We start from the raw sequence: 22,683 nt of genomic DNA, 5'->3' as shown, positions 1-22,683 counted from the left end.
TGGAATACCCACCAGGCACGCAGGGCCGGCGCTAGCCTCTTGTAGTATGGTGGAATACCCACCAGGCACGCAGGGCCGGCGCTGGCCTTTTGTTATCTGTCAATATACCTTGCAAAAAGAATGGTTAATAAACTACTCTAAGGGGGTCCCTATACAACTGTGATCCCCCCCCCCCCCCCAGAATACTGTTTTATAGTTTCCCATATTCTCTTTTCTCAGTTTTATTTTTCCTGGTCTTAGATTTGTTTTGTTTTTCACTCTCAAAATTACAATTGTTCAAAGAGAAACAACGAAATTTGATGTTCTGAGTGCATGTCAATGCTTAAATCACATCCGAAGATACATTTTTTTTAGGTTGGTAGAAAACGAACAAATGTAGATTTCTTTGTGTAATTCCCCTTTAATTGTGCATCTATTGATGGAGGAATGTGCGGGTCTAAAGATGGTTCTGTCTGATGCTGCACATTTCATGGCAAAGTTAGCAAATAACAAATAATAGATACAAATTATGTACTTATAATATACTTCTGCCAGGTAAGACTACTTGGTAGTTAAAATGTAATTGATAAGGTTTTAGGGAAAGTATTTCTGTCAACCCACGACAGTTATCCCATCAACATCACCACGAAGTGATAGACAAACACGCGCACCACACAGGCAGACAGGAGCAGTATTGCTAGAAATTAATTGGCATTTATTGTATTTAGATTTAGCATTTTAAGCTAATAGTGTCTAACTAGGGGTGGGATAATGTCAATGTTGCGTTGATTAAATAGTAGTTATGCACATATATATCACTTATTTTTTATAGGGAATACATACTGAAATATGTATTTTCTAAGCATGTCAGCCATGCAAAATGTTTCAAGACTTCTGTATTATTTTATACGGTGTGTCAATGCTTTGGTCTGCGGTAGTGAATGAAGAGCCCCATTGGCGTTGTGCCTACCAGGTTACTACATTGTGTGAACCCACTGTGGCACAATCTGCATCGGTAATTGCTTGCCTAATGAGATGAGAGGTGCGGCTGTTATTCAGAGCAGCCTATTGGGCACCCTTCAACTGGAAGCAATTAGCATGCAATTTTAATTTGGTTATAATTATGTTTCATATTACAATAGCAGCATGTTTCACTGGTAACACGCCATTCATTTACATTGTTTAAGGTGTAATTACAAAGGGCCAATGGATATACCTTCACAGAGGACCATTGTTGATTGTTGTAGGTCAGTCACTCACTAGGAGGTGGAATTGCAGGATAGATATTCGAATTACGTTCCTGGAGTTTGCAGTGTGTACACCAATTTACCTGATAATTGTACTGGAAATGTCATGAGTCAGGGCAGAGAGTTTTTCCTGGTCACGTCACATGGTGTTTATATGCCAACGTCATCACGTGTAATGAGTTCATGGGTTTCTGTTTGTCTGTTTGCATTCACACAAAACAATGCTGGAGATGCCACAAACAACGAAGGACTGGCACAGAATGGAGCTGCAAGTACCCCAGATTACCAGAAGAGGTCCTCGGTTAGCAGAAATAGAACTCATTGTCTACCTCTAGAAATTGTCCTGATTTGACACAAGAGGATAAGACAAGACTAATGCTTGCTACTAAGCAAGTTAATATCATTCATATTAAGACCAATTTATTAAGATCAAATACATCAAATCTAACAATCAAGCTGTTCACAAATCATGATACCATATAGGTGGAGGTAGAGGCTGCTTACAAGCATCAGTTCCATACAGTATCTTATCTGAGGGTGATCTGTCTCTCTGGGAGTGCTGATCCTCTGGAATTAGCTTTATGACGCACCTATAGATTATTCAATATATTACATTTGCTTTAAATCTCACTGCTACTGATAGAGAACAACAGATGGGACAACCTGTTCTAAAAGGACATCAGAAATGTCATGGAGGCTTGGTGTGTGTGTGTGTGTGTGTGTGTGTTTGTGTGTGTGTGTGTGTGTGCAAAGAGGATTCAATAAAAATGACTGTAAAATTACAGGTTTTATATAATTATAGGAATGTTTATTGAGAAAACGACAGTAGGAACAACATCTACTCTTCAAGCAAACATAATGCCAAGTCTATATGACCATCAGTATCAAGATGATGTACCTTCCAACTATCTGGCAACTTAGATGACAACAGTGTATTGAAAAAAATACTAGAGAAAAAGCTTCTAGTGTTCTGAAAGACAGTGCTGGTCACTATATAGTTCACCAAGGCTAGGCTAAACAAAGAGGTAGAGGATGACGAGTGATGACGTTGATAGACATGACATTTCATGAACACAATAACCAATAGACATACAGAACATGCTGTCATAAAGCCCACACTTACAGACAGTATAACCTATGGTTTAACGGTACAGGGAAAATAAAAAAATGAATCTCAATGTTCACAGATTGGCACGGTAACAACACATTGGATGACATCAATAGTAGTCCGTGTATCAGTTGCTGTGAACCATGTATTAACCGGAAGAACAGCGAATGTTTGTGGAATGGAAATGGAATAGTTGCATCTATTTTCTTGATATGCAAGGAGATAGACAGGCCATTCACCACAAGGGCCTAGATTAAATACGAAACCGCGCTAAAGCACGCTCCACATTTAAAAGTCATTTCCAATTAGCCGACATCTGCAACGTTTATGGGATCTCCACAAATGCGGTAACACTTCCCTTAAAAGCCAGGGGTTTAACAAACGAGTAACAAGCAGTGAAATCTCTGCTTTTTTTCTTAGTATCCTCTCTCTGAGTGACTTTCATGTCTAACATGGCTACAGACTACCTCTGTCCATCAGCTGACTAAACTCATTACATTTCACTGAATTTTATTCCATCAAAGATTTCCCTCTCAGAAATAAGGGTCACTGTTTCTCGGAGTCCTGCAATCCATAAATTACTGATGCCAGGGGTCACAATTACATGGGTCAAGGAGTGGACAGATGTTCTGCTCTTTCCTGTCCCAGGCTACATCCCAAATGGCACCCTATTCATGGTATAGTGTTGTCGCTCTAGACCAGTGGTTCCCAACCAGGGCTACCAGGACTCAATGAGGTACTTGAGAAGACTCATGAGACCATAGGCCTACTGGTAAAATGCACGTGAGGGGATACTCCGGGCAGAGCAGATTTCACCTGCTGGTACAGTAACCGGGAAAAAGTTGGGAACCAGACAGTTTGTCTCACGTAATGTTTCAATGTTCCATCTTGCGCCTCACGTCCACCACATGCATCCAACTATTTGCATTCCGGAATAAGTCATTAATTGTCAAAGGATCAGTCCGCAACACTACGTTGGGGGTTCCGCACTAAACTGCACATGTTCAATATTTTCCACTTGTGCGTTACCATGCGGTGGTACAAACTGAAGTACACACACGTACTCCAACTAACTACAGTAGCTTTTAGCTTGTTGAAAAGCGAAGTGCGTCAAGTACAGAAAATGCGGGCTACACAGTCAGTAAAACAAAACGCATATGCATCTGGCGGACATTGGGCATTAAAGTCTAAATCATAGTCCACAGACGCTGAGACTCGATAGTCCAGCGCCCCAGTATGACATAGCTACACAGCTCTGCATCATCCACGGGAGACGCACAGTTCCTCACTACAATTTCCGACCAATGCGGCTCCGCGACAGTTGGAGAAATTGCTTGAGAATTTAAAAAGTATGAGAGCCAAAGGTCAAATACTGTACAACACTGCTGTGCCTGCGCATTCATGTTTTGGACTATGATAGACGCTTAACACATCTGTATGAAACAAGGTATAGCATAGAGGAACTACATCCCTGCCTGCATCTCTGGTTGCATCACTGCCTACGTCACTGCCTACATCACTGCCTACAGTACATCACTGCTTACATCACTGCCTACATCACTGCCTACATCACTGCCTACAGTACATCACTGCCTCATCTGCTTCTTGGCCACATCCCCTGGCATAATAAGTAGCTATCAAGATGGAGATCAGAGGTTACTTTGAAAGAGTGCAGATCACACTCTTTAAAAACCACTGCAAAGGTTTTGCCTGCAAACTTTGGTTTTGAGTCGCGACTTTTGGCACGTCTGCCTCGTGATTTGTTGGGAGAGTTGTCTGTCTGAAGATGACCCATCCCTTATCAAAGATACAAAGAGAGTCATATCTACCAGACCCTAGTTACTGTTGTCGCCTAGGGTCATATCTACCAGACCCTAGTTACTGTTGTCACCTAGGGTCATATCTACCAGACCCTAGTTACTGTTGTCACCTAGGGTCACATCTACCAGACGCTAGTCACTGTTGTCGCCTATATTGGAAATCGGATTGCATTGATTTGAGACTCAGTCCTTCCCACAAGCTGCTTCACGAAAGTCCACTTCTTCTTCCCAAACCATCTGAGCCAGAGAGCCCCTAGACCTTGGAATGGTCTGCCAGAGGAGTGCAGGCTTGCAGATTCAGTGCTTGCTGATAAAATGACTGCTGAAGATACGTGTTCATAAAGATGTTTTTAATGTAGGATTACAATGTATGATTTTAATGAGCTGTCTTAAGTCATTCTCCTTCCTCCTTTCTTTGTTAGTACTTTTATTTAATTGTATTATTTGTGACCTGTATTGAAAAGCGCTATGCAAATAAAGTTATTATTATATTATTATTATGAAGCAGACTATCTAATACTGCATTCAAATAGGCTACTCATGATGACAGGACCAAACCGGATGTAATTGTTTTCAATGAGACAGGGACAGCAAATTCCATCCACGTGTTCTCCTTCTCTAGCTACAGATGTAGGATCTTAATTTGACCCAGTTTGCTGCAGCAGGAAAATAATCCTGCAGCAACAGAAAATGTGAATTATTATGTGGATTATAATTCATATTTTTGTAGGGGTTGATACATTTTTCGTAAGGGAAATGTCAAACTTCAGAAACATTTTTAAACCTCAAATACACTACAAGTTCTCATGCAACAGGGTGATCAAATTAAGATCCTACATATGTAGCTACTTTTTTTGGTCTCATCAAGGTCCGTCCGAAGGTTAGGACAACATCCCCCTTGAACCTGCTTCAGGGTCCCAAAACTCTCCACATCCCTCTTCTTCTCCCAAACCCTCCTACACCAGGGCATAGTCAAACTGACCCCTCTCCAACGGGTCCCTGGGGTCGTTGGTCCAGGAGGTGGCAGTCATACTGTTGTAGGGGTCCAGCAGGATGCGGATGCAGCGCACTATCAGGAAGAGCAGGAGGAGCAGCAGGAGGCCCACGAAGCACAGGGCCGTACCCTGTTCCACGTGGCCTGCTACGGGCAGCAGCCCCGTGCCTGAGGGGCTCCTGGGGAAACTTGCTGGGGTCGGGGACAACAGTTCATAGTGTTCATAGTCCAGCCAGGAGGGCACATCACTCATCTTGGAGTTGGAGTGTCAGAAATGTGACCTACACTGAAAAATGTCATTTGCTGTTAAGATTATTTTGTTTTGTTTTCGAATTAAGGTAGAAAACAGAATTTGGGCATGAAAAACAGTTTGGGTATCGGTCATCATCTAAAAGGTGCCTTTGTGTGGAGTGGAAGGGGGTATTTGGGGGTCAATTCAGTTCACCCTTTGGCCGCATAGGCAACAACAGTGATAGAAGCCAAACAGGGATGACATGATGATAAGCAGTCCTATGGATTCATGAACACTTCAGTAAACCAATAACAGACAAGTTGGAACAGGCTCACTGGGGCTTAATTCATATTCAAGGACTTGTCGTGTTCTGGTGTCCATGTTGGATTGTAACAGCCAAGGGACACAGACCTGTACAGTACATACAAGCTGAATGTGACAGTTGTACCAAAGTCCTCCCCGCGTACCACTTGCACTGGCAATTGTAGATTCTCTAACCTGTCAAATCGACTTCTTTAAGCAATGGTCCAACTATGCCGGGGGCCTTGTAAATAATTAGAAACAGGAGGCGGGGCGAGGGGGATACATCTAACTGAGTGGTTGAAGAGGAATTGTGGATCAATGACCTAGTATATAGTGCTTGTATGTTCAAAGGTTCACAGCTTAATAAGCTTCAGGTCAGGGTAAGTGGAGTGAGAGATTTTCATAAGAAGCTTGGCTCTGTGGGCCAATATGACAAGAGAGAGTATTTCTTATCCCCAAACTAATAATAACATTATAACCGACTCATAAAGTCCATTGATATTTCTGACTGGGCTCACCAATAAGTTAGAAGTACTGTAACACAGGAAATGTCTGTATTGTATTGCTATGAATTCTTATCCTTGGGTCAGTAGTTAAAACGCCTGGTTGGTTATTGCCAGAAAGATGATTGATGAGTGATTGCACGGTCTAATTGACAGGTCAGCTTGAACAGGAATAGAGTAGTCAGAGACATCTCTTCACTGTTGGGCTGAATAATTGCTCCTCTCTGTTGGGGATGCCATGGTCATTCATCATTCGCTCCAACGATGCTGTGTGTCTCCATTTGGGACTCTTCAGCGGACAACCTGAAAGAAAAAGCAACCGAGTCAAACAAAACACTACAGTCAATCAGTGCCCAGCATGAAGTGAACAACTTGAGGAGCTCGGTTTATTCTACTGCATGAAGGCATGATTTAAAGTAATGTTCAGACTTCAGATAACACAAACAAACGTCTGCAAGTCCAACACTTCTGTGTATTTCATCTCGGAGGATGAACTCAAACATTTGTCTCAAACATTTCAGACTGGCGTAAGAAAGTCAGCAACACAATGCGCATAGGACTAAACACTGATCCCAGGGAAATCCTTCTGATGCCAAGAACTCAGTCTTGTTCAGAAAAGCCAATCCATTTTAATGGGTGATGTAAACTTAGCAGGAGTAGCTCACTGCAGTCTGCTATGTCTATTCCATGAGGCTTCTCCTCCTCTCCAGCTCCTCACAAAGACAAGTTAATAGCCCTGCATGGACTCAGGACAGGCTGAAAGCTTTAATGGAGACTGGATAAAATAAGGAGATAATACCCTGGTCCTGTCATTTATCAAATAGCTCCAGCATATAGGGTTGGACAGTTGAGAAAACCAAAATAAAACGCTTGATCAACGTTGAGTGCTTAAATTCAACATGTCAGACTCCGTGGTGAATGACTACAGGGCAAAGAAAGGGTGATAGGAAATCTCAATCCTGAACAGTAATGGGCCAGGGGAAAGTTATATTGACTTCTATTAACTTGAAAACAGAACCGAAAAGTAAGGAAAATATTAAGGAAAATATTAAGGAAAATGTGTAAGAAAATATTCATGCAAAAAAAAGAAAAATAAGCACAGGGGTGTAAAGAAAACAGAACAGAGCACAACCATGAATGTTTGGAATAACCACATTAAAGTGATTGTCTTGAAAAGCAAACAAATACAGCTTCCGCCTTCTTCTGGTTCCTAAGCATTAGATCAATCATTTAGGTAGGTGGCTGTCCAGATGTGCACTTGAACACACCAAGACTCAGAGCCATCGTCACAGCAGCATCACAGAGCCATGGCCACAGCATTATCACAGAGCCATGGTCACAGCAGCATCACAGAGCCATGGTCACAGCAGCATCACAGATCCATGGTCACAGCAGCATCACAGATCCATGGTCACAGCATTATCACAGAGCCATGGTCACAGCAGCATCACAGATCCATGGTCACAGCAGCATCACAGAGCCATGGTCACAGTAGCATCACAGAGCCATGGTTACAGCAGCATCACAGATCCATGGTCACAGCAGCATCACAGAGCCATGGTCACAGTAGCATCACAGAGCCATGGTTACAGCAGCAGCACAGAGCCATGGTCACAGTAGCATCACAGAGCCATGGTTACAGCAGCAGCACAGAGCCGTGGTTACAGCAGCAGCACAGAGCCGTGGTTACAGCAGCATTACAGAGCCATGGTCATGAATACAGATGACAGAAGGCTACAAATCCACTAAACTGATCCTGGGCCAGACTAGGACCAGAAATCGTCCCTGGCATTTCTAACCCACAGGCCCAATTTTTCCCCTGAGCCCCCCATTATTAGCCCAATTATGATAATTTAGCCTCCCAAAAAACAAACAAGTTAGATGGGATCGCTGTGCTAAAAATGGACCAGCCCATCTAACATTTGCCCGAAATGCCAGATGACCAGTCTGCCCCTGAGCTCTGATCTCTAAGTTATTACATGTGCTGATGTGCATCACATACTGTAAAAACACTTGACGTCAGTGCCTTTGGCCTCGGCTTTACATTTCCTCAAATGTAAATTCCATTGCCAGTGGCAGCTATATGTTTTTTTTGTCTGAACCAAAATGTTTATATTGTATGGTAGTTTACAGAATTGTGACCTAAATTAAATTTGTAGCCTAAACGAAATATAACTTATAAAAGATTAGTTGGCCCGAAAACACGTAGACATTTACACCTTGAAAACAGTGTTTTCAGCCATAGACACCCGTTATTTGCATGCAAAACGAATCAAAGTATTCAATACAATTTCTTCCCTATATCGTCGGCATCTGCATTTTATTAAACGTCTATAAAGTGGACCAAGTCTCTCAGAACCCTGAATAACTGACGACAATTGAACTGTTGAATTGATTGACTTACTTCGGTTTCGTGAAGTCTCTTGGTTGCGGCGGATGCGCAAGTCTTCTGGTCCACTTGACTGGAATCCCTTGTGAAGTCGTGTATTCAGCACCACGGTCAGCGCTCCTTTTATCACCGCTCTTGCTCGCGGTGTCCTATATGTTTGCGCGCAGTCTATCCAAGGGCCAGCCTCTCCAAGCGTTCAACCCCTACCCCACTCATTCCCTCCCATCTCATCCACTTTCTCAACAGCTAGTACATAGGTACATAAGTAAAGGTAGACTCTTATGTACAGATGCGCTTAATTTAATATGACCTTGATTCTCACAGCAGGAAAATAATCCTGCAGCAACAGGACATGTTAATTATTATGTGGATTATAATTAGTGGACATTTTTGTAGGGGTTGAGATCAAAGGGTTGGTGGAGATCATTGTTCATATGATTGCATAAAGTGCCTCGGGCTAAAAGGCCATCTCTTATGTAACATGAATGACCAGGCCTATGAGTGACACTCAACCGCCAGCAGGGCCACTCTCGCACCAAAGCTCTGCCAGTATAGCCTACCACACGAGAACTTACAATTCAGGAAGCACTTACATAAGCTCTTTACTTGACATTGTAGCACAATGAAGCACTTTACTTGAAATGTAGCATAATGAAAGATGCCAAATCCCCATGATTTTGATTTTAAAGATCTAGAAACATTCAAAAGCTCAACTGTCCTTTTTAGTATATGGACAAAACATTGCCCTTATTATTCCCTCACCTTTCAAACTTCTGTTAAGCCTATTTGATATTTGAGGGACAACTTGGTTGATCGGAAAGTATATATTTTGTTAAGTTACAGCCTTATTCTAAAATTGATTAAATAAACAAAAATAGCCATCAATACCCCATAATGACGAAGTGAAAACATTTTTTTTTTTGCAAATGTATAAAAAATAAAATACTTATTTACTTAACTATTCATTCAGACCCTTTGCTTTGAGACTCAAAATTGGGCTCAGGTGTATCTTGTTTCATTTGATTATCCTTGAGATGTTTCTACAACTTGATTGGAGTCCACCTGTGGTAAACTCAATTGATTAAACATGATTTGGAAAGGTACACACCTGTCTATATAAGGTCAACTGACAGGGCATGTCAGAGCAAAAACCAAGCAATGAGGTTGAAGGAATTGTCCGTAGAGCTCAGAGACAGCATTGTGTTGAAGGCACAGATCTGGGGAAGGGTATCAAAACATTTCTGCAGCATTGAAGGTCCCCAAGAATACAGTGGCATCCATCATTCTTGAATGGAAGAACCATCAATAATCTTCCTAGATCTGTCCGCCTGGGAGGTGACCAAGAACCCGATGGTCACCCTGACAGAGCTCCAGAGTTCCTCTGTGGGGATGGGAGAACCTTACAGAAGGACAACCATCTCTGCAGCGCTCCTGATTAGGCCTTTATGGTAGAGTGGCCAGACGGAAGCCACTCTTCAGTAAAGGCACATGACAGCCTAAAGGACTCTCAGACCATGAGAAACAAGATTATCTGGAACCAAGATCGTACTCTTTGGCCTGAATCCCAAGCGTCACGTCTGGAGGAAACCTGGCACCATCCCTATGGTGAAGCATGGTGGGGGCGGCATCATGCTGTGGGGATGTTTTCCAGCGGCAGGGACTGGGAGACTAGTCAGGATCAAGGGAAAGATGAACGGAGCAAAGTACAGAGAGGTCCTTGTTAAAAACCTGCTCCAGAGTGCACAGGATCTCAGACTGCGGCGAAGGTTCACCTTCCAACAGGACAAAGACCCTAAGTACACAGCTAAAACAACACAGGAGTGGCTTCGGGACAAGTCTTTGAATGTCCTTGAGTGGCCCAGCCAGAGTCCGGACTTGAACCCGATCGAACATCTCTGGAGAAACCTGAAAATAGCTGTGCAGCGACGCTCCATCCAACCTGACAGAGCTTGAGAGGTTCTGCAGAGAAGAATGGGATAAACTACCCAAATACAGGTGTGCCCAAGCTTGTAGCATCATACCCAAGAAGACTCAATGCTGTAATCGCTGCCAAAGGTGCTTCAACAAAGTACTGAGTAAAGGGTCTGAATACTTATGTAAATATGATATTTAATTTTTTAATATATTTTTTTATAAATTAGCGAACATTTCTACAAACTTATTTTTGCTTTGTAATTATGGGGTATTGTATGTAGATTGATGAAAAAAAGAGAGAAAAAAACGATTTAATCAATTTTAGAACGAGGCTGTATTGTAACAAACTGTGGAAAAGTCAAGGGGTCTGAATACTTTCTGTACGACCTATGAAGAACTTATAATTGGAAGAAAGATTGTACAGCACAAGGATCTCAGGGTGCTCTCACTTCCAATTAATTAATGAATCCTCAGTTAAATGAATTACTACTTAACAATAACAGCCTATTATTGATTCAAAAACACTATGGGTCCTTAAAAGTTGTGTCTCAGATCTCGATGGGGTGTCCCTATAGGTTTAATTAATGGTCCCTGGTTCATTACAGACAGTTTAATGATGGGAGATAATCTCACGCCAAGCTGCTCCACCAGGTATTCCACCATGGAGGATAATAATTGATAGGAACCCCGCAGCTTGCAGAAAGGTTATTCAATATCCGTCTATATCAGTATTATTGTGATTATTGATGGTGCGCTGGGAGGAAGAACTTGAGCTTGGAGAGGGTCTGTTCTCACCTGTTACCCTGTCAACACCAGTATTGACTTACTGTAGATTCAACACTGCCAAACAGAGGTTGTGTTCCCCTGCTCAGATGTTGCATGTATCAACCAACGGTTGTGTGACACGTCATCGAATGTACAACAACACAATGATGTGGTTAGCTGATGTGTAAAATACCTATTGAGGCGTTTAAGATCTGGCATGTGTGAGCAACATCTGAGCAGAGGAATGTGACCAAAGGCTATGAGGGATGGCAGTCAGGACCATGGACAGCAAGCACCTAACCATCTAACCATTGAAGAAAGTAGACAGCGCCCACCTAATTAGGACCAAGCCATCGGGTCAATGGGCAGAACCTAACCATAACCAATCAGGACCATTAACAGCAGCTAAATAGTGAGAGAGCTAGACAGCGCTTGCCAAACAGAAAACATCCCTATTGATTCCATCTGTTCTCCCTTTGGCCTATAGTGAAGGACATGTCCTACTGCAAAGCACAGAATGCAGCCAGTAGTGTGTCGTCACTAATGGTAAAGTCACCCTCTAGTAGCGGGTGAAAACCAACGTTGAGCTGCAAGGCTTTGGGGTTGCTGAATGAAACTCCTTTCAACTCCACTTTGGTTCAGTGTGCCGTTGCAAATACTGGATCAGGGCTTCAAAGGATCACAGTCTAAAAGGGTCAGAGTGAACTCCACTCAAAGGTGAAGTTTTGTGTATAACCCCGATGTGGTACACATATTAAAGAGAAAGACGGACAGAGGAATAGGACTGATGGCCTCATCACAGGAGACAGCAGTGAAACAGGCTCCCCTGTTATTGACTATGTGTGTGAATATAAAAACAGGTTTTATTTAAAACCGTATGAGCCTCAACGGCCAAATCCATAGCTTTATTCATCAGCCTCAACGGCCAAATCCACAACTTTATTCATCAGCCTCAACGGCCAAATCCATAGCTTTATTCATCAGCCTCAATGGCCAAATCCATAGCTTTATTCATCAGCCTCAACGGCCAAATCCACAACTTTATTCATCAGCCTCAACGGCCAAATCCACAACTTTATTCATCAGCCTCAACAGCCAAATCCATAGCTTTATTCATCAGCCTCAACGGCCAAATCCACAACTTTATTCATCAGCCTCAACGGCCAAATCCATTACCGGCTATCAAAACGTGTCAGTTTACCAGATGAAAAACAAAGACAACATGCTGAATGTGCTTAGACATAATAAACTCTTTTGCAGGACCCTGTATTTCAAAGATAATTCATAAAAATCCAAATAACTTCACAGATCTTCATTGTAAAGGGTTTAAACACTGTTTCCCATGCTTGTTCAATGAACCATAAACAATTAATGAACATGCACCTGTGGAACAGCTAACAGACGGTAGGCAATTAAGGTCACAGTTATGAAAACTTAGGACACTAAGAGGCCTTTCTACTGACTCTGAAAAACACCAAAAGATGCCCAGGTTCTTGCTCATCTGCGTGAATGTGTCTTAGGCATGCTGCAAGGAGGCATGAGGACTGCAGATGTGGCCAGGGCAATACATTGCAATGTCCGTACTGTGAGACGCCTAAGTCCTCGCAGTGGCAGACCACGTGTAACAACACCTGCACAGGATCGGTACATCCGAACATCACACCTGCGGGACAGGTACAGGATGGCAACAACAACTGCCCGAGTTACACCAGGAACGCACAATCCCTCCATCAGTGCTCAGACTGTCTGCAATAGGCTGAGAGAGGCTTGACTGAGGGCTTGTAGGCCTGTTGTAAGGCAGGTCCTCACCAGACATCACTGGCAACAACGTTGTCTATGGGCACAATCCCATCGTCGCTGGACATGACAGGACTGGCAAAAAGTGCTCTTCACTGACGAGTCGCGGTTTTGTCTCACCAGGGGTGATGGTCGGATTCGCGTTTATCGTTGAAGGAATGAGTGTTACACCGAGGCCTGTACTCTGGAGTGGGATCAATTTGGAGGTGGAGAGTCCGTCATGGTCTGGGGCGGTGTGTCACAGCATCATTGACTGAGCTTGTTGTCATTGCAAGCAATCTCAACGCTGTTCATTACAGGGAAGACATCCTCCTCCCTCATGTGGTGCACTTCCTGCAGGTTCATCCTGACATGACCCTCCAGCATGACAATGCCACCAGCCATTCTGCTCGTTCTGTGTGTGATTTCCTGCAAGACAGGAATGTCAGTGTTTTGCCATGGCCAGTGGAGAGCCCGGATCTCAATCCCATTGAGTACGTCTGGGACCTGTTGGATCGGAGGTTGAAGGCTAGGGCTATTCCCCCCAGAAATGTCCGGGAACTTGCAGGTGCCTTGGTGGAAGAGTGGGGTAACATCTCACAGCAAGAACTGGCAATTCTGGTGCAGTCCATGAGGAAGATGCACTGCAGTACTTAATGCAGCTGGTGGCCACACCAGATACTGTTACTTTTGACCCCCCCCCCCTTGTTCAGGGACACATTATTCAATTTCTGTTAGTCACGTCTGTGGAACTTGTTCAGTTTGTCTCAGTTGTTGAATCTTGTTATGTTCATACAAATACTTATGTATATACAGATATTGAGTTTGCTGAAAATAAACACAGGTGACAGTGAAAGGACATTTCTTTTTTGTTGCTGAGTTTGTGTGTGATGCATTACAACAGACTATTAATAAACCCCTAAAGACTGAACTGTGAATGACGGCTAATGAAAAACAGGGACAAAGCTTCAGCATCATACAGCATTATTTATTCATGGCAGAACACATTGTTATGTAATTGTTAAAAACCAACAACAACAAAAATGGGAAAAATACAAACATTTATTTTGGTCGACTCAAATTAAGTGGATGGATGTAAACAAATGTGATCCTCTCGCAGTTGAATCCTAACTTGAGATCCACGCGTGTACCTCAATTTCCACAAATCTCCCATCAACATGAATTCATGTTTGCATGAGCCAGAGTTGAGCATGAGTGTCTCAAGTTAGGATTCAACCAAGAATGGAATCAGGTGATTTTACACTAAAAAACCCTCTTCTTAGATATACTGTATAGTATGAGCTTTCTGCCACTACAAGGGCTGATCACTTCAACTTCCTGTGAGCTTCGAGGAGTTGCCCCAACCCCTGTTCCAGGATCAGATATATTTATACCACATAAATGTTACATATAGGATTGGGCATAAGGAAATCTGATTCTAGGCCTTCAAATTGACCTTATCTGTCAACAACTAAACCTGAAAAATCTGGTTAATATAGTTAGAAAAAGAACTATCTTCAGTTAGAAACTGACCTTGTGTCAACACATTCATGGTCCAAGTTGTTCCATAAAAACTCCAGGTCCTATATCCTTTCCTTTACAAGCCATATTTAACCTTACTTTATACAATGTGGTCATCGTTTTGTAGAATAGTCCATCTCAGAGTATTACATGTACATGTTATTTATATAGATGGCTGAAATACGAATGTCCATTTCTAAATGCTTTCTTCATGCTAGAACCAACCAACTCTTCACATCATAATGATGGTCATTGTTCTGCAACGTTAAATGCATTGAATGAAACACTGAAATCAGTTAGCTACAACCAACCACCACTTCAGAAATATCCATTTGAGTTTGAATTATGGATAACAAAAATAATCATTTCAATTACCAGTATTCTGGTTTCCCGATGTGAAAACCTTGTAATACAGTCAGACAAACTTATGTAATAAGAAAAAAAATCTCAAAAACAACCATAAAGTAGGAATGTAGCTGGCAGCCATCTTCTGTACTGTACCCTATACGTACATGTGGAGGTATTGACAACATAAGTGCAAAAGGTGAAATGGCAATTATTCAGCTGAAGTAGTAGTGGCCTTATGACAAGACTGACTGTGGTCCCAGCCTAGCTTGCTAAGAAGCGGTATTTGACATATTCATTTAAAATACGCTAAGTTTCTTCTTGTTGAAGACACATGACAGGATGGAGCTTTAACCATAAATAGGCTTAAATATGACTATTCGAAGGATCTCTCTGCTCCAAAACAGGCAACCAGCATGAAAGAGCATGGACTCTTCCACTGGGAGAGATGGAGAGAGGAAAAGAGAGAGAGAGAGAGAGGGGCACAGGCGCTTTGTTTTTAGTCACTTGGTGAAAACAAACTGTCCTTTTACATCGAGACCTCCTCCTCTGTCCGTAATACACACTGTTCTGTTCCTAGGACCACACACTCACACACTCCAGTGTGCTTCTTTAGCGTGGCATGCTGCCACATCCTGTGTGTGTCCTCCTGACGGGCTGTGTGATGTTGCAGTGTATACTGGGTTGTGTGTGTGTGTGTGTGTGTGTGCGCGTGTATACTGGATTGTGTGTGTGTGTGTGTATGTACTGGGTTGTGTCAGTGAGTGAGTGTGTGTGTATGTACTGGGTTGTGTCAGTGAGTGAGTGTGTGTGTGTGTATGTACTGGGTTGTGTCAGTGAGTGAGTGTGTGTGTGTGTGTGTGTGTATGTACTGGGTTGTGTCAGTGAGTGAGTGTGTGTGTACCGGGTTGTGTGCATGTGTGTGTATATACACTCAGTTGTGTGTGTGTATGTATACTGGGTTGAGTGTGTGTGTGTGTGTGTGTGTATACTGGGTCAAGTGTGTGTGTGTGTGTATGTATGTATACTGGGTTGTGTGGGTATGTGTGTATACCAGGTTGTGTGCATGTGTGTATATACACTCAGTTGTGTGTGTGTATGTATACTGGGTTGAGTGTGTGTGTGTGTGTGTGTGTGTGTGCGTATACTGGGTTAAGTGTGTGTGTGTATGTATACTGGGTTGAGTGTGTGTGTCCTAAGAGTGTCCCTCTGTCTCTTCTCCTTCCCTGGTCTCTCAGAGAGCCTGCTCAGTGCTGGAGGCAGAGATGTCCAGTAGTCTCCAGGCTGCGTTGGGGTTGAGCTCTTCCTGGTCCCGACACAGAGCCCACACGTACATCATCCTCAACACCTTCTCCTGGGAGTGGGGTTAGGAGAGAGAAGGAAAGGTTGGAAGAACAAGAGATATCACCAGAAAGAAGACAGGGCAATGGTTAGAAGAATGGGAAAAAAGATAAAGGTTAATGAATGGGAAGCAGCAATGGGCTAGAAGAAACAGGACTAGAAGAAACAGGACTAGAAGAAACAGGGCTAGAAGAAACAGGGCTAGAAGAAACAGGGCTAGAAGAAACAGGGCTAGAAGAAACAGGGCTAGAAGAAACAGGACTAGAAGAAACAGGACTAGAAGAAACAGGACTAGAAGAAACAGGGCTAGAAGAAACAGGGCTAGAAGAAACAGGACTAGAAGAAACAGGACTAGAAAGAGGTCTAGGGAAGTAGGACAAAAGATACCATCTGTATAAAAGCCTGTTAGATTTAGATTTAAAATCCTGTGAAATTTAATTTGAGATTCTGGTAAACTCTGTATGTTTAATTTCATGTGTCCTAACAATTATTATTATTTGATTATTCTCCATGGCAACCTATTGATAAAAAACTAATTAAAAGTTATTTCTCAGTTTTCAGTTGGCTTTTGTGGAGACCAGGGATATTTGTGCGTTTTTTACCAAATGTAAGTGGTAACAAATACTTATTAAAATGCTATAAGTTTCCTATTGTAATGTGTATGTAGAGAGGTAGCTTTCTTCACTGTTTTTTTACCATGTTGTAATATGTGATTAGCATACCAGTTGGTGTAACTGTAATGTTCATTCTCCTGAGAGGAATTACGGTGTTATTTCTCTCTTATTGCAAAAATTGTGTATAGAGACTGCTGACATGACTGTTTACTGTAATAGTCTTTGACCAGAGTGCAGTCCGGTATCCGTCTACTCCCAGTGACTAACCACACATTAGACAGTATCAGACCGCATATTACCATCAAAGGCTAGAGAGCTGGACAGGCTTAGGAGCAAAATGACCCATGATAGAGAGAGATGAGTAGAATAGATATCAGAGGTTGTAACCATGGTAACTCACTGGATCCCCTTCCACCAGGTCTCCCTTGGGACTACGAATCACCATGACCACCTGGGCCTGGAACGTGATGATCAGCACAGGGCCTTGATCCATGAGCTTCCCCATCGCCAACTGAGAGAGAGAATAATAGAAGGAATGAAGAAATGGCAGAGAGGGAGCTGGGGAAGGAAATGATGTTAAACCTGAAATAATGACAATCAGCTGGCTACCAAAATGTTGGTGACCGACTTGTATATGTAGCTCAAACAGAGTAATGACATGGCCTGGTTGGGCCTGACAGACACATTCATGTACTTACATCTATGTTGTCTATATCTAGGACCTTGGACTGGAACATTAGACCCAGGGCCCTGGCCTGTTGGATAGGGTGGGCCAGCTGGCTGTATGTCTGAGGACAGAGAGAGACGAGGATCAAAAGGAAGGAAGAACGCTATTTGAAAGTATTTTTCACCCCGATAGTGATGAGAAAATCGAATAAAAACTATATTTCTGAGAAAAGAAAGCATGCCAAGTAAACGCTTTTGTACAGACATTAGTTGTTACAGACATCAGTAAACATAGAAAAGAGGAATCGAGTGCAGCCTGTATAAAACTACTTACAGCTTCATAACACCAGTCCTTCAGGACCTCCAGCTCTCCACGGATCATAGCCTGCATAACAGAGCCACATAGATGCATTCCTAAACATTAGTTACTGCAGAGCTGTACAGTTCTCTTATAACAAAGCTAACCAACATTTATTCAATTCCAGTGATATATGGATTACACTTCTGGTGAGCATTTCAAAAGCTCCAAGTGCTCATGACTAATGATTTTTTTTTTTTAAAGTGCTTGAAAGTGTTAGTGCCCTTACCTCTAGGATGTTGGGGATGATGTCCTTCTCACACTGTTTGAGAAAGGAGTCCTTGTCAAAGCTGGGGTCTGCCTTTAAGATCTCGGTCAGCACCTGAGACATCTCAGTCTTCGAGAAGAGACCACCTGCCAACCAAATAACAAGGATTTGATGTAAAAATAGTGGAAACCCATGTAGTCCAACCATCCATCAGAACATCCGAAGGAAAAGAGGGTAGTCACTTTGTGGCTATTGACACACCAGACAATATAACAGAGAAACTATTGTGCACACCCAGTAATCCCCTCAGAGTGATAGAATGATTAAACCGGGACATCATTTAAAAGAGAGGTTGTTTACCTAGTAGATCGGTGACTCTGTCGGTCACGGCTCGAGATGCTCTGACAAGGGCGTTGTCACTCTCATCATATTTCATTTTCATTTCAAAGAACCCTGAGGAGTGAGAAGAGGTAATATAGGAAATGCTGAACTGCAAATATCACAAAGACTTCTAAGACTCTGGGACCCTCCACAGAAAATCAAATAAGATACAATGTAAGAGAAAGTGTTTCTTGATCAGGAAAAATCCCATCTCTGAAAGTCTTGACATCGAGATATAAGTACAACACCGAAAATGTTGCCTCCACTTTGCCCATATAATGAATATAGTGCCACCTGTTGACTGGCCAGTGAAGTGCACACAACCATGAATGTGACCTATGATTACCTCACTCCCATGTTATCTGATGAAATACAGTAACATTCTCTTACTGTTGAAAACCATATTGTTGTCCTTGAAGTCCTTCCACTGTGCGTACCACTTAGAATCCTTGTGCAGAACAACACCCATGTCCTCTCTGTAAATCAAAATAGACCATTTATATCAATTGGTTGTATTTCCTAATAGTTTCAGGTATGGCTGAATGGACACACATTGTTGGCGAATGGGAAAACGTACCATGCCATGGTTATGAACAAGTAAAAAGGGACATACTCATTGGCCTCAAAGACACGGTTCTCACTCTCCCCTCCCTTGAAGGAGAATTCACTTCTTTTCCTGAGTTGAGAAGGAGCCCTATAGGTACCATCGTCTACCACATCAATCTCTCTCTTCACTGACTCCATCCCCTGTACACACACAGAGGGAAGGGGAAAAGGAGATCAGTATATCAGTAAAATTATTCCATAGAATTCATTTTCAGCCTCCATTTGATGCTTCAATGTTTCTTAAAAAGTCCTTCACCAGCTGCTATTTACCCCAAAACAACTGGTTACAACTGCTACATTCTTATGCTTATTTAGAATCATTCAACACAATTAATGATAAGTAAACCCATTTTTAAGCAGGAACTGGGTAAATAGCAGACAAAATAATCAAATAATAAAGCGTAACCAATTTCCTTCAATGGAGAGTTGTGTTACTTATTTGAAATGCCAGTCTCTGACCTGTGAGATGGCCCTGAAGGCGCTGGTCGCTCCCAACTTCTCTCCTCCCTTGGACACAGACTCAGCAGAGTGCCTGGCCGTCTTGGCTGCCTCCTCCACCCCCTCCTTGATCTTCTTCCCCAGGTCTGTACGGGTCACTTCCTCAAAGCCCTGGACAGACAGACATGGACCACAACAAGTTATAATGACTTTACTTCAGGCAGATTAGCGGCAAGCTACTATAAATAACAGTTCCACATGAATGTCATCTCTGGGTATATCACTGATATAGAAGTGAAGTTTAACTCATAAGCTGTCCAATACCTCAGCTGAAATAAACATTTTATAAGAGGAATATAAAACATATTTACACCACTGATGCTCTCAAAGGAGTACATAACAAGGATTAAACATTTGCATTTAGGATTCATTCTGAGGGTTTACTTCAACTGATAATGTCAATGACCTTTGTTCCATGCATCCATTTTCAAGAGTGTTACAATGACTCACCTCCTTCACAGTCTCAGACAGAGTCCCCAGGGTCTTCTTGAACACCTCAGAGGTCTTTACCGTCTCTGATTCAATTGTTTTCTGGCAGAAAGAAACGGATGACATGGATGAGACGTCACATTAGTCAAGCATCAAGTGTGCATGACATCACAAGTGTTTGTTCGGAACACAGATGAAAGTCAACTTGTCACCAACCCTAGTTCTGGGCAGCATGTCATCAAGACCTTCACTAGTTGAAGGTTAGTACTGGGCTGAAACAAGTCTGCACAACCAAGGTGAGTGACCATGGGCTTAAAGGGACATTACACTCCAAAACCAAATTAGAGCTTACAAATTTCCTCCGAGCCTGTTGCAGGGCATCCGACTCCTCCAGCCTCTTGGCCTCCTCTCTAAACTTCTTGATATTCTCCTTCATCTCCTTGTCCTTCCCAAACTCCTGCCTCAGGTTCTCCACAAACTCCCCAAAGAAGCCTTTACGACTAGGTCGTTCTGACGCATACCGCACCTGAGAGAAAGAGGGCACTTAAAATATAAGTGAATGACAGAATATTAACAGTTGGTGTATTGGCTAGTTAGCTACCACCAGATCCATCACTATTTGAAAGTCAACAAGGATAATGAGTAGGATAATGCATAGCTACCTGCACAGGGACAGCCGGAGACCAACATATCCTGTAAGCATCTCCTCTACTGAATGAGGAGACGACAGCACGGGATGGCAGGAGTAGAAGACGTCTTCCGACCAGCTGAAGAGAATTACATGGGCTATAACCAAACATTCCTATTGAAGCTATAACAATACATATCTACCTATTCTAGCGTTATGGTGTAAAATATAGAAATAATAGGCTATGAAGAATGCCTGATATGTTCAGCTAGCTAGAATGTTCATGAACACCGACGGGGGGGGGGGGGGGGGGGCTATGGCCCATTTCATAACTGTCATAATGACATAATAAAATGTCACGTTATTCAAGAAATATCGTCGAATGTTAAATACTGAGCTGTAAAACAAATCAGTCAATATCCATCGATTGCCAGTGCAAGCAAGGGGGAGTTATACTAAAACAAATCTCACCTCATAGCACCGACACACGGAGGCTGCCATCTTGATCTTGAATGCATGGGGCAATGAATGGAGGAACGTCTAACGCCCCACCCCGCAGACTGTCGACCAATCGCGCTCAGGTTGTTATGCTGCGTCACGCGGTTGCTAAAACTAATCGTCACGCAATCCCTTTTTTAAAGTCAGGGTATGAATCAGGAAACGTGCCTGTTTTCCTCGAAAGTACGTAATGTCACGATTCAAAAGCTGTACAATATTACAGATAGCAAGTTAATCATATCACATCACGGAAAATATTTGTAATGTTGTACTTCTTGTTGACGAAATTTATGCTAATGTTGGGTTTTTGAGTTAGCGCCCAATTGACTCCCATTCACTCCTTGAAGGAGCTGGGGCAACTAACACAATGGGCGTTAATACGATTCCAATGGAGTTCCCCATCTCCTTAAAAGTGTCTCTGATGGAGCACGTGCGACTCCGCTGCAGCTGACCTCCTGACGGATCCAATGGGTGGAGACTAACTTGAGGAGGTGAGTGTGTGTCCTGCTGTCAAGTTGCCTTCCCTAGCATCAGTAAGGAAGGTCTGCAACCTGGTCTCTGAGCATTTCTGTATGATATGTTACGTTTTGTATTAATCTGTGGATGTCCATCATCCATTTCGTATGATATGTTACAAATTGCAATTTGTACAATATGTTATGAATTTGCCAAATATTCAATGTTTTTTATTTATTTAACCAGGTAAGTTGACTGAGAACACATTTACAGCAACAGAATGGGGAATAGTTACAGGGTAGAGAAGGGATGAATGAGACCATTGTAAACTGGGGATGATTTGGTGGCCATGATGATATGAAGGCCAGATTGGGAATTTAGCCAGGACACCAGGGTTAACACCACTACTCTTAAGTGCCATGGGATCTTTAGTGACCACAGAGAGCCAGGACACCTGTTTAAGGTCTCATCTGAAAGACAGCACCCTACACAGGGCAATGTCCCCAATCACTGCCCTGGGGCATTGGGATATTTTTTTTAGACCAAAGGAAAGGGTTCCTCCTACTGGTCCAACACCACTTCCAGCAGCATCTGGTCTCCCATCAAGGGACTGACCAAGACCAATCCTGCTTAGCAAGCCAGCCGTGGGATGCAGGGTGGTATGCTGTGGTATGTTACGTATTTGCAAAATGTATTATGTTTGAATTCCAATTTGTTGTGGCTAATGATAACTAGCTCTAGGGGTTAGGAGTTAGGTTAAAGGGTTAAGGTTAGGGGAAGGGTTAGCTAACATAGTTACAAAGTAGCTAAAAAGTAGTAAATAGTTGCAAAGTAGTTGCAAAATGCTAAAGTTGTCTGTGATGAGATTCAAACACACAACCTTTGGGTTGCTAATGATTATATCAGCGGGAGGAGGGGTTTAGGGTAATTAAATATTGTGTGGCTGAAGGGCGGGTTGGTGGCGGGCAGGTTGAAAATCCATGAATGGATCATTCTTGGGCAATTTATATAGGATACATTGAGGTTTCTCTTTCATTATTTTAGGCTATCTGGTATTAGTGCATAAGCCTAAACTTTAGGGCTTAACTGTACGCACGCCAAAAA

At 42.6% G+C, this 22,683-nt stretch overlaps 2 protein-coding genes across 2 annotated transcripts; both read right to left on the bottom strand.

Annotated features, from left to right (window-relative positions):
- Nucleotides 1–2,012: 2,012 nt before the first annotated feature.
- On the bottom strand, nucleotides 2,013–6,538 carry LOC110508896 (cortexin-1-like). The gene has a single exon (XM_036966619.2). The coding sequence runs from the start codon at nucleotides 5,399–5,401 to the stop codon at nucleotides 5,111–5,113; it is 291 nt and encodes a 96-aa protein (XP_036822514.2). The 5' UTR covers nucleotides 5,402–6,538; the 3' UTR covers nucleotides 2,013–5,110.
- Nucleotides 6,539–13,997: 7,459 nt separating this feature from the next.
- On the bottom strand, nucleotides 13,998–21,504 carry LOC110508895 (mitochondrial import inner membrane translocase subunit TIM44). Its single transcript, XM_036966869.2, has 13 exons — nucleotides 21,097–21,504; nucleotides 20,660–20,764; nucleotides 20,350–20,523; nucleotides 20,019–20,099; nucleotides 19,530–19,679; nucleotides 19,078–19,211; nucleotides 18,855–18,940; nucleotides 18,444–18,536; nucleotides 18,105–18,229; nucleotides 17,852–17,902; nucleotides 17,550–17,639; nucleotides 17,252–17,362; nucleotides 13,998–16,250 (listed from the first exon to the last, which is right to left on the bottom strand). Exons 1-13 carry the CDS (start codon nucleotides 21,124–21,126, stop codon nucleotides 16,131–16,133), a joined length of 1,350 nt encoding a protein of 449 aa, XP_036822764.1. The 5' UTR covers nucleotides 21,127–21,504; the 3' UTR covers nucleotides 13,998–16,130.
- Between the last annotated feature and the right edge of the window lie 1,179 nt (nucleotides 21,505–22,683).

The sequence above is a fragment of the Oncorhynchus mykiss genome, chromosome 28, assembly GCF_057628025.1.
Source record: "Oncorhynchus mykiss isolate SJ-2025 chromosome 28, ASM5762802v1, whole genome shotgun sequence".
Taxonomy (NCBI): Eukaryota; Metazoa; Chordata; class Actinopteri; order Salmoniformes; family Salmonidae; genus Oncorhynchus; species Oncorhynchus mykiss.
Note: the sequence above shows the minus strand (reverse complement) of the source record. Positions and strands in the feature narration are given on the sequence as shown.

What these genes read in the sequence shown, in the direction of transcription:
- LOC110508896 (XM_036966619.2), bottom strand. Translation starts at nt 5,401, where the DNA reads ATGAGTGATGTGCCCTCCTGGCTGGACTATGAACACTATGAACTGTTG.
- LOC110508895 (XM_036966869.2), bottom strand. Translation starts at nt 21,126, where the DNA reads ATGGCAGCCTCCGTGTGTCGGTGCTATGAG. An exon ending in AACAGGCTCGGAGGAAATTT is followed by an intron (nt 20,100 to 20,349) that starts GTAAGCTCTAAT and finishes TCTTTCTGCCAG; the next exon opens with AAAACAATTGAATCAGAGAC. An exon ending in TGTCTGAGACTGTGAAGGAG is followed by an intron (nt 19,680 to 20,018) that starts GTGAGTCATTGT and finishes CTGTCTGTCCAG; the next exon opens with GGCTTTGAGGAAGTGACCCG.